Below are 18,116 nucleotides of genomic sequence, written 5' to 3' on the forward strand. Positions count from 1 at the left end.
CTACCCCATAGATTGCTTTTGGTCATCTTTGAGTGTGGATAAAATCCCCCTTTTCAATCAATCAATTAATAACCTAACCATCCTCATTTAAAATTTTCTGTTGACTGTGATATGATTTTCTCAGGGAACACACGCATTGGTTTATGACTTTGAAACTCCAAAGGAGACATGGGAATGGGTTAATTTGAAAGAGGTATACTCCTGAACAATTTTCTTGAATCTTTCCCACATGAATCCAGTAGTTTTTCTATTATTCATCAATCTGTATTTCCAGATATCACCTGCAGATATTCGATGGGATGGTGCTCCTCCTGAAGGATTTGGTCAAGGATTTGGAAATGGCAATAAAAACTCAGTTGGTTATGGAGGTATATCACATTCTAATAAGGGTAGAGGTGCCCTCAAGGGCCAGTCTATAATAGACTCTACACCTTCACAAAATGACATAGGTAGAAGAGATCCAGGAGATATTGAGTTACGACAAACAGATAAACTTATAAAGGAGGTAAATGCAAATCTCTTCAGAAGGGAATTTGACATGGTAGTTCTATTTTTGGATGTTTCTTTTATCGTAACTGTTTATTTATGTATATCATCAGTTGACCAGATTTTGTGTAATCATACTCTTGGTTGAGATGTAACTTCTATTCAAAATTTGACATGTCATATCATGCATATATTGTTTGATTATAATTGTGTTTTGTCTAAACATCATATGTAATGGTGTATGTTTATTGTTGCAAACAAAAATGCTTTGTCCACTAGTCTTCCCCTGCCTTATTTCATTCTGGATTTGTTTGTTGCAAGTATCATCAATATGTGTTGGACAGCACCCAATAATATACTGGCTTGTAAGAGTAGTGAGGACAGGCATCTAGTTATATTAAAGCTCAACGGGAATCTCACCACAGTGAATCACTAACTGACCAAGCACATTATCCATCAGTATTCTGTGGGACATGGCTAGGACAATACAGGAGATGCCTTGTTTTAACAATAGATTCCTCACAACTTAGTAGCACTTATGGAAGAAAGGTTTCCATTTCTTGTATCAACCTTGAAGATACAAAAGGCATGCTGACATGATATTCTGGCCTAGCATTGTGTAAATGATCTGCCAGAAAGCAATTTTCGTTGCAAGAATAAATTCATTCTGGTGCTATTGCCTTCATATCATCTCTGAGTTGATATATTATTTAAAAATCCAGGGCTTTCTTTAAGGGTTCGTGATTTCATAACTCATATACACAAGGAAGAGTTTTTTTGTCTGATGAATATACAAGGAAGAGTTATTTACACTTGACATATATGTTCAATATATAGAACATTCACATTACACATGCTACTAGCTATACATATAGTGACGTGTACATAAGATAAGCCTAGGAGTCAACACATGGTGTAAACCCCAGTTATAAAACTTGAAAACTAGATTGTGGTTCTCTAACATTGTATTTGGTGGATGCAGTCTTTTACTTTGCTTTTACTATTGCTATTATATATTTTATTTCCTTATTCCTTTAGCTTTTACCTTCCAGCTTTTAGGAGTCGCTTTTGCAATCCAATTGCTTATCACCACTGATGTACTTTGAGTTTCATTTGTCAACATTATTAAAATTATCTTGTCTTATCTAACCCATTATCACCTGCAAATACCTTTGCACTTAAGGACTCAAAAAGTGTCCGGATAACTATAGGTTTGCATCACTGATTTAATGTCATTCTGCTTCTGAAATGATGCATGTCAATTGAGGGGGCTCTCCCTAAATGGTTTGAGGCTTCAATAATGAACTCCTGGGGAAATATGGTGTCCGAAATCTGCAATAAATCTCGCTGGTCTCAATAACATACTCAAACATCTGCATTTTCCTCAAATTAATGATAGTTAATTTCAGATTTATGATTATGTCAAAAAACTTAGAAATCTTTTAAACGTCTGATAATGTTATGTTGTTTCTGCAATAAAAGTTGCAGAACAGTGAAGTAAATGGAAAAAAAATGCAAGGAAAACACCTTGTAAATCAACTTTTTTTAAAGATGATTAATACCTTGTCCTTGAAATTTTGGAGTGAAGTGAAAAGAAAACATGCAAGCTGAAAGATACCTTTCAAATCTTACAGATATGCTAGACAGGAATTCTTACAGATATGCGTGCTCATATTGGTCACCAAAAGATGCCGATTTGATCTTCATTATTTAAAGTTGAAGAAAGAAGAAGGCTTCAAGCGAGTTGGATAATAGTCATCACACTCTTGGTGATCAGAAATGATCACACCACGACTTTTGCAATCTCCTCATACACTCAAAGTTCAACTATGGTAGTGAATGTGGGAATTTCAACCCTACAATTGCATCAAGTGTTTACGAAAAAAATGAAATCTCAATTGAAAAGAATGGGAGCAATAAGATGAAAGGATGAAGACACCGTTCATTGTTTCCTTTGCTTGCACTCGTTCTTATAGCCAAGAGAATTTCTGAAAGTGGGGGAAGCTCAAGAATAGAACTGAACTTGTTTTGGAGAATATCCTAGAATAGAAAAAAGTGCCCTCTGCTTCGTGCACACTCAACTAGGGCACAACAATTGGATAAGAAAAACTCAAAAACATGCTATGTGAAGTGCCTTCCTTATGCATTGATAAAACAATTGGGGAATCATTAAGATCTACTTGGAATGTCACAAGTGGAGGTGGTCTCTTCTTGCCAAGAATAACATGTATACACATGGGACTCCTTCCCATTTACCTCAAAGCCCTAAGGTTTCTCTATGGACACTTCTATGAAAATTTCTAAACTGAAATTCTACTACTGCAACAAATATTAAAATAAATTCTACTGCAGTTATCACACAATTACCCAAAGAAAAATACATGCACAAGAACCAATCACATCAACACAGTTATTTTTGGACAATTGTCCCGGGAAAACTCAATGTGGGAAAACCAGTGCAGCAGGTGAGGGCTTTATTAATCTTCAACAACAAGGAATGATTTTATAGAGAAACTGAAAGAAAACACCTGAGACATTCCCTTTGAGACCTTCTGACACTTTGGGGACCTTGCTCCCACTTCTGCGTCACCCCTGCATCACTCTGCATGGCCTAGCGTGGCTCTGCGTCAGCGTGCGTAAGCTCTGTGTCTCTCCTCTGGACTGCGTCTCTCTCTGCGTTGTCTCCCACTGTCCCTGCGTCACCTCCTCCTCAGTCACTGCCTGCTGTTGATGCCCTCCTCTTCCTCCACCCTGCAACTCTCCCTCTGAAATCGATCTCCTCTGCTTGAGAATCAATTTTCCTTGAGATACTGAGTATCTGCCGGTGTGTCTCCAAATGATCCTTAAGTCTTCTCTTATACTTTTCCTGTTGACGAATCAACGACTGAGATTAAGTCCCTAATCAACGGCTAAGATTAAAACAGACTTGATCCTCGTCTCTTAGAAGCTTCTCACCCTTATCTTTATTAATACCCATTAATATTTTTATTTTCCTAAGTTTAGACTTAGGAACCCATTAAAAATATTAATTATTTTAATAACTCCTCATCCGGGTGGAATTTCTCAAAATGATTTTTGGGTCTTGGAGATCTCATGTGCCTTAGCCTCTCCTCCAAATTTCAAGGCTAGAGCACATCCAATGCTACCAAAAATCAACAACTTCTTCCTCAATGATCCCATTCAGGAAAGCTGTCTTCACATACATTTGATGTATCCTCCATCCCATAAATGAAAACAAGGAAATAACAACTCTATCATAAGTGTACCTAGCGGCTGGAGCAAATGTCTCCTTGTTGTCCGCTCCCTCTCTCTAGGATGTAATGTCCCCAACTCAAACTGGGAAAACTAACAATAAATTCACTGTCCTTTTCTTGGCTTACCCAAGAGGAAAAGGATGCATAGCTACATTGGGTTTGGGGGCATGCACGGGGATTAATGCGCATGGATAAGACTTAGTGTGATTGGGAGTTATTTGGTTCACATGCATGAGTGAACTAAAGACCAATGGGGCACATGCACTATTTTAGGAATGAGTTGGCACTTTTCTTGTTGTTAACTACAATGCGTGCATGCATGGGGAGATAATTGAGTGTGTGGTCCTGTTAACTAGGCACATGCTTTTTCCTCTCCCACTTCACAACAACTTGACATAAGAGTATCTCCACTAGACTAAGCCCATGCTTCTCTCCATTTCTATTTCTGTTGAACTCAAGTGTACTCCCTTAGCTATGCGCATGGCCATCTCATCCTAGTTCACCATTAGTTAATTAAAATGCATGGAAGTTGAAGGCAGAGTTTTGCATGGATAATTCGACTTCCATAATTTATAAAAGGAGAAGGTCGCTTTGATAGTTGGGTAAGATATACATTGTGAGTTTTCTATTCTATGTTGCTCTAACTTCGGGCTTAAGGTCTAACAATGTTGAGTATCCCTGGTTTTAGAGAGACATATGGGCTCCCCCTAGTCAGAAATGTGTGTTTTGGTGGAAGATTTTTGGTTTGTGAGACCCTAGCATATCATATTTTCTGGGCTGCAATCTCTCATCAAACATGGAGGACAATTTCAGATTTGTGTTTATTTTAGCAAGTAATTTTCATAGTTTTAATTTCGGATTTTTATATGCAAGTAAAATTTCAGATTTTATTATGCCCTCATTTTAAAAATATTACATAGGAGAACCATCTCGCGACAAGCATCGCTTTGAACTTCTTAGTGCTGCCACTTGCAACATGCTTGATCTTGCGTAGAGCCACCTAGAACTCACAATTGACTTGGCACTATGCCCCAAACGTCATTCTTCATAATGAAAGTGTACTCCTTCACCATGGAAACCCACCATACCTGCTAGTCTGCTGCTTCTTGAAAGCTGGAACGCTTAAAATCTAGAATGATGCTCATGAATGCCATATAGTTTTGAAACTTCTCGAAGGCTGCTTCTCTCTAAATGTGCTCCTAAGAGTTTGAACAAACTCTTGAGCATCCCTCAATGTTTGAGTGATCCATTGAGGTCTTTTGATAGAAATGAATGGAGCTGGTATCTCCCCTTTTCCATGTGAAGGTTGTTGTACTACTCTAGCAATGATTGTTGATCCAGACTCAACATTCAGAGCTTTTGGCTCTTCATTCTTTTTTTCTAGGTCTAGAAATTTCTTAGTCCTCTTACTACTTTGGAAAGCAACATTGCCATGCTTTCCAAGTGTGCGCCATTTGCATATACCACACTCTACTGAACATTAAAATTTGGAAGATCTATGAGTCTCTCTCTCTTAGAAAATAGGCAATGTCCTGTGATGTAGGTTCCCCATCCTCTTACGCCACAATTCACACAAGCTAACACTATCATGCATGAAGACTTGAATAGGTTCACCTTACAATCTGTACAAATTACCTTCTCTAATCCCTATTGCTTGAGATACACAAATTACCTTCTCTAACCCTTATTACTTGAGATATGTTCAAGCTGGATTCCTTTGATTTGATCATGACTTGGTAGATCTTGAACTCCACAACAAAGTCCTTATATTCCATAACTTGAAGTAAACGCAAATTCTTCTTGCAACCTGATAGAAACAAGACATTGTCAAACTCTAAATAATTACTTGTGTGGAGCTGGAAGGGGATGGTACAAGCTTCTGATACTAGGTACTTGGCATCATCACCAAGCTCAACTTGTACTACTAAATCTTGCTTCTTTAGACTAGAAAACAACTCTCGAGTTGATATCACATGTCAAGATGCCCCACTGTCCACATACCATGCATTGGTGATTGTGTTTGATTTGATCATTTCTATGGATTTGAGTTTGTTACACAATATCATCTTCTTTTTTATGTTCTAACTCTGATAAAGACTAACTAAGGCATCAAACATCTCTTTTGTAATCTTCTTCTCGGATACATGAGCGATTGGATGATCCTTTATGGCATCCAAGATCACCTGCTTGGCCTTCACCTCCTTTTTGTGCATTGTCAACTGCTGCGGATCTATAAGTGGAGTCATAGCGTCCTTAACAATATCCCAAAGATCATTCTCTTTTAGTGATAGTGTAACCCTCACCTTCCATGCTAAGAAATTCAAGGCACCATCCAATTTGTCCTCAGACCTAAGGTTAGTTGAAACTTGATGCCATCTTTGAGATCTATTGCGCGATCTCCCAAATCTAAAACTTAGTTTGAAACCTTGTAACTGATAGTTCTTCTTTCCAACAGTTGATTTACCATGTGAAAATTTCAAGTCCTAGGTGACTGTGTGAAAATTTCACCACTGAAATCCTATTGCAGCAAGTGGAAATTAATTTTCTAATTGCTAAATAATTTAACAATCTATCTGCTACAACAAATACCAAATAATTCACACTGCAACCTTCACAAATAAACTGCAGAAGAAAATAGTGCTGGAAACTGAGAATTGTTCTAGCACACACATAAAAATTGACACAAATATTTTTGGACAAATGTCCCCGGAAAAGCCCAACTTGGGAAAACCGGTGCAATAGTTGAGGGTTTTTCTTATTATGCAGCAGTGAGACATTTTGAGTACAACTGGATGTCTAATTTGGCTATCCCACAGAGAAAAAAATTGGCAAAAATCTAGTGAGGAATTTTCCTCACCCCACAATCAAATTTGGGCTTTGACTGCAGCTCCAAGTGAGCCGTCCAAATTGGTCTGTGCAGGCCTGCGCCACCCTGGTGCAGTCGCTTCCAACGCACAGCCTGAATCAACTACTCATGTAGCCGTCCTGTTTGCCATTGCCTGAGAAACTATTTCTTTGGCCTTTTGGAACCCTTTCCTGGCCTCTGGAATTGAAACTCAGCTTTTATCCAACAAAATGAAACTGCCTCTAGAGGCTACTGCTTAATGCTTGTGTCAACCTCATTGTGGCTATTTTTGCCTCTCTACAAATGCACTCACTAAATTTGGAAGCTTCCTCTGGCCCACTGTCTCCACGCCTTGTTGACTCTGCTTCCTTACTGAAGTTCAAACTCTTCCAACACTGCTGGCTTTCTGGAAAGTTGTGCTCTCCAAGGAAATCAAGCTTTTTGTGGTTCTCACAAGTTTGTTCTCCATCTACACATCAACTTCTTATAATCTTTTGTTTGACCTCCAATGACCAATATGAAATTTTAATCAAGGGCCAAGATCATATCGGAGTCGATTTGTGTGAGTTTCTAGATGATTCAAACGTTATCTCAATTAATATTCATTAATTAACCATATTTCCTAAGTTTAGACTTAGGAAATATTAAAAATTAGGCTAATAATCTAATTGAGACACTTCTAGGTGGAATTTTCAGTAACAATTTTTGGGTTATGGAGAACTCATTTGTTTTAGCCTCTCCACAAGGTTTCGAAACTAGAACACTTCCGATGCTATAGAAAACTAACACTCCTTAGCGAGGAAGGTGTTTTGTCCAAGGCTAGTGTTGCACCTCCTGCCACAAAACCCTATTTCTGTACCACCGTCTATCACGCTACTAATGTTTGGCCACTGTGACTGCCTGCCATTGCCCACCAACCACTACGCAACACTGATGCTACATCTGTGCTGCTGCTGACACTGTTGTACTGCTGCCAACTATACTAAATCAACTGTATTCAGTACGATGCATCTGTTCCCTGGGTCCTAACTGCTACTACCTTCTACACTGTATTGAAGAATTTGCGCTGCTACCAACTCTGCACTGAGCCACCTGCTCTGCCATTGCACTGCGCTCCTGAGTATCTCATTGCTACTAGTTTGCAACCAGTCACTCCAAGATCTGATCGCATCATTGAAATTGATCCATCCTGCTATTGAATAATGTGGGTCCTCGTAGCAAGGTAATGATCCATGAGGAGGACACCTCAAAGATCTTGCCCAATCTCTACAGGTTTGGACTATAGCTCCAAGTCGCCCCACCTCACTCCTGGAGGTATGGCTGCCTTCTTAGTGAAGTCTTCCTCAAACCTAGAGGACAACTTGTCAATCTCGGCTGATGCTGTCGCCTGGTCCTGCTTCTCCTGCTTGTCCTTCTTCCTGAGAGGACACTGCTTATTGTAGTGGCCAAACTCGCCACACCTGAATCACTTGACCTTTGACAGGTCCTTCTTCTTCTTCTACTATAGATTGGCCCACATCCTGTCCCATCTTGGCAATGTGTTTTTGCCCAAGATACTTTGGACAAACACCTGCCAATCCTCCGAGACTATTTATTGCCAGTCGTACAAGCTTTGTAGGTTGGGACGCCTGCTTAACGATTGCTAGTTGATCTCGGACCTCCTGAATCCTAGTGAGGAAGCCATCTATGCTCTCGTCCTTTTGCATCTTGACGCTTCTCAGCTTCTCCTGGAGAAACATCTTCCGCTGCTCAGAAGAACTTGATATATCGTGGCAAGGCTATCCCACAACTCCTCCTACTATAGATCGGCCCACATCCTGTCCCATCTTGGCAACTCCTCAACTCCTCAACTCCTCCTACTATAGATTGGTCCACATCCTGTCCCATCTTGGCAATGTGTTTCTGCCCAAGATACTTTGGACAAACACCTGCCAATCCTTCGAGACTGTTTACTGCCAGTCGTACAAGCTTTGTAGGTTGGGGTGCCTCCCCAACGATTGCTAGTTGATCTCGGACCTCTTGAATCCTAGTGAGGAAGCCATCTATGCTCTCGTCCTTTTGCATCCTGACGCTTCTCAGCTTCTCCTGGAGAAACATCTTCCGCTGCTCAGAAGAACTTCGATATATCGTGACAAGGCTATCCCACAACTCCTTGGCCGTGTTCTTGCCAGATATATGCGAGACTATATGATCTTGGACTCCATCCAAAATTATCCGCTTTTCCTTCACCATTTCTCTTCTGTACTCCTTCAACTGATCTAGGACTTGGGGTACTGCTACCACATTATCTATATTGGCTTTCAGGCCATGTTCATCTAGAAGGAAGGACATCTTAGCCTTCCATATGACATAGTTGGAGGCTCCCTCCAACCTATCATGAACACTAAGCCCAGTTGTGGCCATTTCAACAAACTTGTTGAAAACTCCCTTTTTCCCTCTGCCTGGCTGTTGGAATTGCTATTCGCACCCCTTGCCGGAGTGAGAAAATCTGCTCATGGCTACTGCCAATTTGCAACTGAAAATCGGACCTTTGAAACTCGAAGTCCCCTGAGAGAAATTTTCCCTCAGCTGTGTGAGCTTTTCTCTTTCCACTCGACGTGGATTTTGCTACTGTAACTACTGCAAAACCCTCTTCGTCCAACCAAGGAATCTGCTTAGCGAGGCACTGCTTTCTAGTTTTTCTATTGCCTGCTGGAAATGCTTCTAGGATCTGTGAATTTTTCCTACCACCTACACTAGAAAAATCGAACCCTCTGCCCAACAGTTCGAATTGCTAAGCCAACTTTTGCGCAAATCCCAGAAACTCGTTTCGCTGCTCCCTTTGAACAACGAATTTTTGCCTTCACTTCTGAGCTTCCTGGCTGATCACTCACCCTCTGATATCATGTGAAAATTTCACAACTGAAATCCTATTGCAGCAACTAGAAATTATTTTTCTAATTATTAATTAATTTAACAATTTATTTGCTACGACAAATACCAAATAATTCACACTGCAACCTTCACCAATAAATTGCGGAAGAAAATAACGCTAGAAATTGAGAAATATTCTAGCACACATACTTAAAAATCGACACAATTATTTTTGGACAAATGTCCTTGGAAAAACCGAACTTGGGAAAACCGGTGCAACAACTGAGGGTTTTTATTATTGTGCAACAGTGACAAATTCGCAGTACAACTGGATGCCAAATCTAGCTATCCTACAGAGAAAAATACTGGCAAAAATCTAGTGAGGAAATTTCCTCACCCCATAAGCAAATCCAGGCTCTGATTGCAACTCCAAGTGAGCCATCTAAATTGGTCTATGCAGGCATGCGTCACCCTTGCGTAGTCTCTTCCCATGCACAGCTTGAATCAGCTGCTCTTGTAGCCATCTTGTCTGCCATTGGTTGAGAAACTGTCTCTCTGACCTTTTGGAACCCTTTCCTGGCCTCTGGAACTAAAACTCAACTTCTCTCTAGCAAAATCAAACTACCTCTAGAGGCTATTGCGGAGTTCCTGCATCATCCTCACTGTGGCTATTTCTGCCTCTTTGCAAATGCACTCACCGGATTTGGAAAGCTTCCTCCGACCTCACTGTCTCGGCTTCCTTACTGATGGTCGAACTCTTCTAGCATTGTTGGCTTTCTAGAAAATCGAACTCTCCAAGGAAATCAAACTCTCCATGGTTCTCACAAGTGTGTTCTCCATCTACCCATCGACTTCTTATAATCTTCTGTTGGACCTCCAATGTCCAAGATTAAATATTAATCAAGGGCCAAGATCATATCAGAGTCGATCCGTGTGAGTTTCTAGATGATTCACACCTTATCTCAATTAATATTGATTAGTTAACCAGATTTCCTAAGTTTAGACTTTAGGAAATATTAAAAATAGGCTAATCATTTAATTGAGACACTTCTAGGTGGAAATTCTAGAAATGATTTGTGGGTTATGAAGAACTCATGTGTTTTAGCCTCTCCACAAGGTTTCGAGACTAGAACACTTCTGATGCTACAAAAACTAACACTAAGATGGGGACCGTGATCAAAGCAAACAATTAAATAGAGTAGAGATGCAAAGAACTACAATTGCCAAATTCTAATGGTAAAAAATAATAAATATTTTTGTTTAGGAATCCCCATTTTATTCCTGATTATGAACCACATTGGGTGGTTTGAAACACGTCGAGCAAATAGTTATGAATGTGATCTTACTGGAAAATTTTCTTGAATCAATAGGACTATAGAAGCGTAAATTCAATTGTTTTAGTTGTTGGAGAAGTGGAGGTGCATGAGAGGGATGCTCACATTCACTCGCGAGGGATACCCTAGTATTGACATGCAATTCATGGTAATGGTTAAAGTGCATTGTCATTTATTTTTCATTTTCATCCTTTTACTTAATAAATTTTTAACATTACCATGAAATGACTCAGAATGTTTGAGAGTGGTTCCGAGCTCATTGGATTTCATATGGAGAAAGTAGAATTTTAGATCTACTAGATTTTGTCATGTACTAGAGTATGGAACTTGTGTTTAATCAAGAGCACCAAGCCCCTCTATGTACCTTGATGTTAGTGACATTGGTTGTCAAACTCCTCTATCACGACCCTACTAAAAATGTACCTTGATGTTAGTGACATTGGTTGTCAAACTCCTCTATCATGACCCTACTAAAAATGTACCCATTACTCACGCAAAATCGTGACTTGACATGCTACGTTTTTTTCTATCTTATGTTAATGCTTAGAGGGTTATATTAATGGCAAAGATCCCAAGATAGGCAATGATTTTGATGATATGGAAGTATTTGTTGTAGCATGATTTTTTTGGATGCTAGAGGCCATCTAGAGCCTATTTGTTGATGTATTTTCGATTTAGAGATGGATTGCACTTGATGCTATTTTGGTTATGTGCACCCTTACATGCTATATAAATGAGAACTTGTAACTTGTGGACATATGGTTGATGAAGATTATAACTTCTAGATGATTGATGTTATATAGTTTAATCCATGTTTAAATGCTTTTTATATCTAATTCATCATTCTACATGCTTTTGTTGACATATATGCATCAAAATATATAAAAATATATATTATATAAAATTCGCTCCTGATTCGCTTCAGACCGAGGAGCTTTTGAAAATGTCTCTCCCCACACCCGCTTTCCACTTCCACTCTTGCTTCTTGCTTCCGCACCCGCTCCCAAGCAGCCTTGATATTTATAGCTTCAATTCAATAATTATTACTCAACCATGTAAACATCAACATTGCTCTAACCATACACATCAATGTTCTATTTATCTTTTCATTCACTCCATTTTGCTGTGAAGTGCAGGAGTTTGTCAATTGTCTCCTAATTCCTTTACCTTGGAAATAATCCTGGAATTCATTTGAAGTAAAGTACCTTATGTTATTGTTTCTCAAGGTGACAATTTTTCCTTTAGTTGCAGTTCAATAAGTTTTGAATAGGCTCGAAAGTCCACAACATCAATATGAGGAAGCTGCAATCTCCTAGTTGCTTGCTATGTACATGCTGGAAATGACAATCTATTTTGTTTATGATAAATGCAAGCTTGATATCACTGTTTTCAAATGATCATTTGTCGAGTTGATATCAATAATTCCTTTTTCTATCATAATCTGATGTCCTCTTTGTTGAATCAATGATTCCATACCAAAGACAACAATTTTTTTCCTAAATGTGTGAACATACTAAACATTATAATTCATTCACTCCAATTCCTGGAAGAAATACCTTAATTGAACCTTGCTCCCTTGGTTTGTGTGTAGTACCATCTACTAGGAATATTGATTTAAGTTGCATTCTAAATTCTTTCCTGGAAGTCATGTTGGGTGAACACTTTATCCACTATCATGCAACTTTATAATCATTTTTAAAAGAGTGAGTTGTCACAATTGATATTGCTACTTCTGATTGTTGAAGGGCTGTGAATACATATTAAAAAACGTTTTTTTTAGTATTGGCATATTCAACCAATTAATTTATTTATTTATTTGTAGCTATCTTATGAAAAGTAATATTACAATCTGATGCATAGTGTCCAACTCTTTTGCATCAAAAATAAGTAATTGTTTTCTTTCCCTGCCTCCTTTATTAGATTGTGAATTTGAGCTTCTCCTCCTAGTGGGCCCTTCTGATTCCAATTCATATTTCCTCTTCCGTTATGTCTTCCGCTTCCTCATCTGAATTTAGGTTGAGGTTGAAAATAAAACAAGTCCTTGAGAGTTTTCCCTGCTGTCCAAGCATCCACCACAGCAGACCCTTCATTTGAAGCAATGCTACTAATAGGTGCTAATGCCTTCTTGTCTTTCAACTCCACTCTGGTCATTGTGCAATGTTAGAGGGGTTTGTGGGTTGTGCATTACAAATATCTCTCCTCAGTTAATTGTAGATTGATGTGCTTTGTAATTCAACTCCATGCTTTGTAATTCTTTGATACCTCCAATTTGTCAAAATAATTAGAAAGACTAATAACTTTAGATATTACGCTAGTGATTACAACTTGAGGCTATAAACTACTATCTAGTTTGACACCAATACAAAAGTGCAGTAAAGATAAATTACACCTTAAGTTACCAAGATAGAATTGCATGTGTGCAAAAGGACACATTATAGTGATGTTGCAATGAGATTGTGTGCCTTGATTATGCCTTTAAGAATTGAATTTGTCAGTATGTTGTCAGTTGTGAGATACGCAAGCACAATCAATCAAAATTGAACTGAAATAAAACCACCAGAATAGAAACACGATTCGGTATATGCACCAGTCTCCACTCAAAAAGAGAAATATAAGAGCTTGACCTTGACCCTCACATAATCTTGTGAAAAAGATATTGATTGAGCTTTACTTTGCTCTAATGAACCCTTATTGGTACAAAAATGTCCAATAGGTTTGCAATATGGTCTTTACTATATGCAAGGGATCAATGTTTTGAAATTTGAAGTTTTTGTCACTTCTAAATTCCCCACAAACAACTTAATTGATATCCTTCCATTTCATCTTTGGTATCCTAAAATCTCATAAATATTTCCCCTTGAAAAATAAATCAAGAACAATTTATAATGGTATTCGTTCTTTATCTTGTTTATTATGCTATGCTATGATTTCATTCATATATCTCCTTTTACAAACAAGTCAAGAAACAAATCTACAAACCCCTAGGGTCTAATATAATCCCTTAACCTTGATTTTCCTTGGAGTTGGTAGTAACTGCCCAATCACTTCACCAAAAACAGTCACTGCCAGATCTTGTTCACTGGAATAAGGTAAGCAGGTAAACTTAATTCACTGAAGTTTGCTAGTCACAAACACATTGATGTGCATAAACAATTTATGTATTTATTATTCAATATTCAGATCATGGTTTACAAGTCCTTGGGCGGTTCTCCTTTATAGGAGTTCACTGGCCACAAGGGTTAAAGAACATGTCTTTTGACATAAGTGCCATTTCATAATTAATGGGAAACTTAATTTAATTAATTTATTACTTATTAATATTAATTTATTATTTAATTATATATATATATATATATATATATATATATATATATATATGAATATTTTATTCATAACATTGCCTCTCCCTTAAAAGGCTTTGTCCTCAAAGCATAGGCAATGTTGGGTGTTGTTGGTGAAAATGATCTGTCTCCCATGATGAATATTCTTTTGGTAGTTTTTCCATTTGATAAGGTATTCTTTAATAGTCTTGGATCGTAGTACCTTCTCTCTGGTAGCGAGTATGCCTTCAGGTTCTAATATGATCCTTCCTTCTTCATTAGTCTCATGTATCTCTGTTTGAGTTGTTTGATTTTGACCTAGTACTTTTTTGAGACTTGATACATGAAATGTGTTGTGGATTCGACAATTGTTTGGTAGCTTCAATCCATAAGCCACACTACTTATTTTTTTGATTATTTGGTATGGTCCATAATACTTAGGAGATAACTTATTTTTCCCTCCTTGTTTTAATGATCACTGCTTATAGGGTTGAACTCTGATGAAAACCCAATCTCCTTCAAATTCTCTTTTTGTGCGGTGTTGGTCGGCTTGCTGCTTCATTCTATTGCATGCCATTGTTAATTTTTTTTTAACAAGTTAATAATTCTTTGGCTTTGTTCTAAGTGCTTCTTTACTGCTTGAACATTAGAATTGTGCAGCACAAAATCCTTCCACTTGGGTGGTTCATAGCCATATAGGGTTTGGAAGGGAGTCATTTTAGTTGAAGTATGATAGGTGGTACTGTACCACCATTCTGCCGGATGTAGCCACCGAGACCATTTGTTTTTCGGTGATGAAACAACGGAGATATATTTCCAAACATTTATTTACAACTTTAGTTTGACCATCTGTTTGGGGGTGATAACCTGAACTCATGTTGAGAGATATTCTTGCTTGGTGGCAAAAATCTTTCCAAAATTTGCCTTTAAATTTTGCGTCTCTATCATTGACAATAACCTTGGAAAACCATGTACTTTGTAAATGCTTTTACAAAACACTTCTGCAATTTGCTTGGTTGTGTCAGTTTTTTTGATTGCCATGAAGTGGGCATATTTGGTGAGTCTATCTACTACGAAAAATATCTTGTCTTTAACATTAGACATAGGTAGTCCTTCAATGAAATCCATCGAGATTTCCTCCCATTTTTTATTTGGAATATGTAATGGGTGTAGTAAACCAAGAGTTGGAATATTTTCACCCATATTTCTTTGACAAACATCACATTCATGACATACTTTTGGATTTCCTTACTCATACCTTTCTAGTAAAACGATTGCCAAATGTTGTAATAGGTTTTGAAGAATCCAACATGCCCAGCTGCAGGAGAACTGTGAGATTCTTTAAGAATTTTCATTCTAATTTTGGATGATGGAGTTAGATAAATTCTACCTTTGTACCATAATATGTCATTTTTCCATTCAAAGTTGGCATATTCACTGATATTTTCAATCATAGAACCACAGTCCAAATCCTTGGCATACTCAGCTCGTATTTCGTCTAACCAGTTAAGAACAATTACCAAGGCGACACATGTTGTGTTTTCATCATCTTTCTGTGATAGTGCATAAGCTACGACATTTTCCATTCCCTTTTTGTGCAGTATTTCTAGGTCAAATGCCGAAAGTTGCTGCATCCATTTTTGTTGTTCTGTTGATAATGTTTTTTGTTGAAGTAGGAATTGAAGACTATTGTGATCAGTTCGGATTGAGAACTTATTCCCGAGCAGGTACTGTCGCCATTTAGTTAATGCATGTATGATGGCAAGCATCTCCTTTTCGTAAGTTGATTTCAAGCTTTGCCGTTTGTTAAGCTTCCTGCTTTCGAAGGCTATAGGATGGGCGTATTGGATTAATACTGCTCCAATTCCAATTCCTGAAGCATCACATTCAACTACAAATGGCTTGGAGAAATCTGGAGTTGCTAGTACTAGTGTGGTTGACATTACTTTTTTTATATTCTCGAACGCTGAAGCATTCGTCTGCTTGGTTATTCCATTGGAAGGCGCTATTTTTTAACAAGTTTGTCAATGGCGCAGTCAAATGTGCATAGGTCTTTATGAACCTTCTGTAATACCTAAGTAAACCTAGAAATCCTCTTAGTTTTGATATGTTGGGTTTTGGCCATTCTTTAATCGCTTTAATTTTGCTGGGATCCACTTTGACTCCTTTGGATATGACATGTCTTGGGTATTCAACTTTCTTCTGCCCAAAGGTACATTTTGATAACTTTGCATAAAATTGATTCTTCTCCAATATGAAAAGTACTTCTAGATGCTTGAGGTGCTCATTTCACATTTTACTGTAGACGAGGATATCGTCAAAGAATACCAATACGAATTTTCGCAAGTATGGGTGGAAGAGTTCGTGCATGGTTTCCTGGAAGGTGGCTGGTGCATTTGCTAAACCAAATAGAATTACCTTAAACTCGTAGTGCCTTTCATGAGTTTTGAACACAGTCTTCTCGACGTCTTCTAATCTTACTCGAATTTGATAGTAGCCTGACCTCAAATCTAATTTTGAAAAATATTCTGTGCCATGGAGTTCGTCTAGCAATTCATCAATAAATGGAATGGGAAATTTGTGTTTAATAGTAATTTTGTTTAATCCCCGATTATCTATACATAATTGGAAGGACCCATCCTTCTTCCTGACTAACACTACTAGTGCAACATATGGACTTCTGCTTTTCATAATGACTCCACACTTTAACAAGTCTTGTATCGACCTTTCTATTTTTGTTTTATGATGATGGGGGTAGCGATATGGTTTTACATTTATTGGTGTTGAATCTAGTTTGACTTCAATGATATGTTCAATTTTCCTTTCAGGAGGTAATTTCACCGGTAATTCTTGAAATACCTTGTCATATTTTTGGATTAAGGATGTAACTTGAGACTGTTGGTGAATCCCTTCCATCAATAATAATTATTGTTGGCAGTGTGTGACAAATGTCGAAGCTCTCTTGCGAATAAGCTTCTTCATTTGCTGAGCAGAAATGATTTGGGTAGGTGGGGCTTGGAATCCGAACAACTTATACTTTCTCCCATTCATTTTGAACTTAATGAATTGTTTTTGGTGATTTGCAGAATACGTCCCTAGTGTTTGCAACCATTGTACTCCTAAAACAACATCTACACCTCTTAAGGGGATTGTATAAAAACTGGTCTCCATTTCGTATTCGTTTAGTTGCATTTTAACTTTATGGCACTTCCCTACTCCATCTATTTGTTTCCCATCTGCCACCATATCTTTTAATTCTGCTATGGGATAGGCAAAATTTCTCCACATGTCCAACATTTGCCATCTTTTTTCTTTCGAAATTTGACTGTTGTTTTCCTCCTTTGTACATAGGTGGTGGAATATACTTATCAGTGTTTTTTGAAGAAGACTTCCTTGACTTTCCTTTTGAGTAGTTGCTTGATTTTCATCACTGACATATGGTGTTTTATGGAATTTATAGTTTTGTTCAATAATTATTGCTACATGTCTAGCTTCTTCAATGGATTTAGGTTTATATACTTTTAATTCTTCTTGAATATACTCTTTAAGCCCAGATCTATACATTTTTAGCAGTTCTTCGTCATAGAACCCCCTCTGCCTTATAGCTAATACTTCTCATTTGTGGGTGTATTCGCTTACAGATCCTTTTTGTTTGAGGTGAACGAATTTAACGTAAATATCGTCTTCTTCTTCGTCATGGAACCTTTTGAACATGGCTTCCACAATATTTTTCCAATTGAACGAATGGGCCTCACATTTGTTGGACCACCATAGGAACCGATCGTACGATTCAACTTGCAGGTTGTTGGATGTGGTCAGGACCTTCTCTTGTTCTCCTATTGGTGGGTTTGCTCCGAAAATGGCATCCATTTTATTTACACACATAATGGCGCGTCTATGGTCCTTACCATTGTACGTAGGTAATTTCCTTTTAATTTTTTGGTAGTCTCTTTCGGGACACTGTATAGTACTGACTTCCTTGGAACTGTATATGTGGTATTTGTGGGACTTCATGTATCGACAT

At 38.0% G+C, this 18,116-nt stretch overlaps 1 protein-coding gene across 4 annotated transcripts in view; it reads left to right on the top strand.

The window, feature by feature from the left end:
• Positions 1-18,116, top strand: part of LOC149254284 (protein EMSY-LIKE 3-like) — a 96,659-nt gene that overhangs the window by 62,241 nt on the left and 16,302 nt on the right. For all 4 annotated transcript variants that reach the window (XM_089460121.1, XM_089460123.1, XM_089460120.1 and 1 more), the window contains exons 6-7: positions 125-193; positions 275-505. In XM_089460121.1, the coding sequence (XP_089316247.1) occupies positions 125-193; positions 275-505 (300 nt within the window). The remainder of the gene's footprint in view (positions 1-124; positions 194-274; positions 506-18,116) is intronic.

This window comes from Pinus tabuliformis, chromosome 7, assembly GCF_031772625.1.
Source record: "Pinus tabuliformis cultivar Carrire ecotype Pingquan chromosome 7, CPIR1, whole genome shotgun sequence".
Taxonomy (NCBI): Eukaryota; Viridiplantae; Streptophyta; class Pinopsida; order Pinales; family Pinaceae; genus Pinus; species Pinus tabuliformis.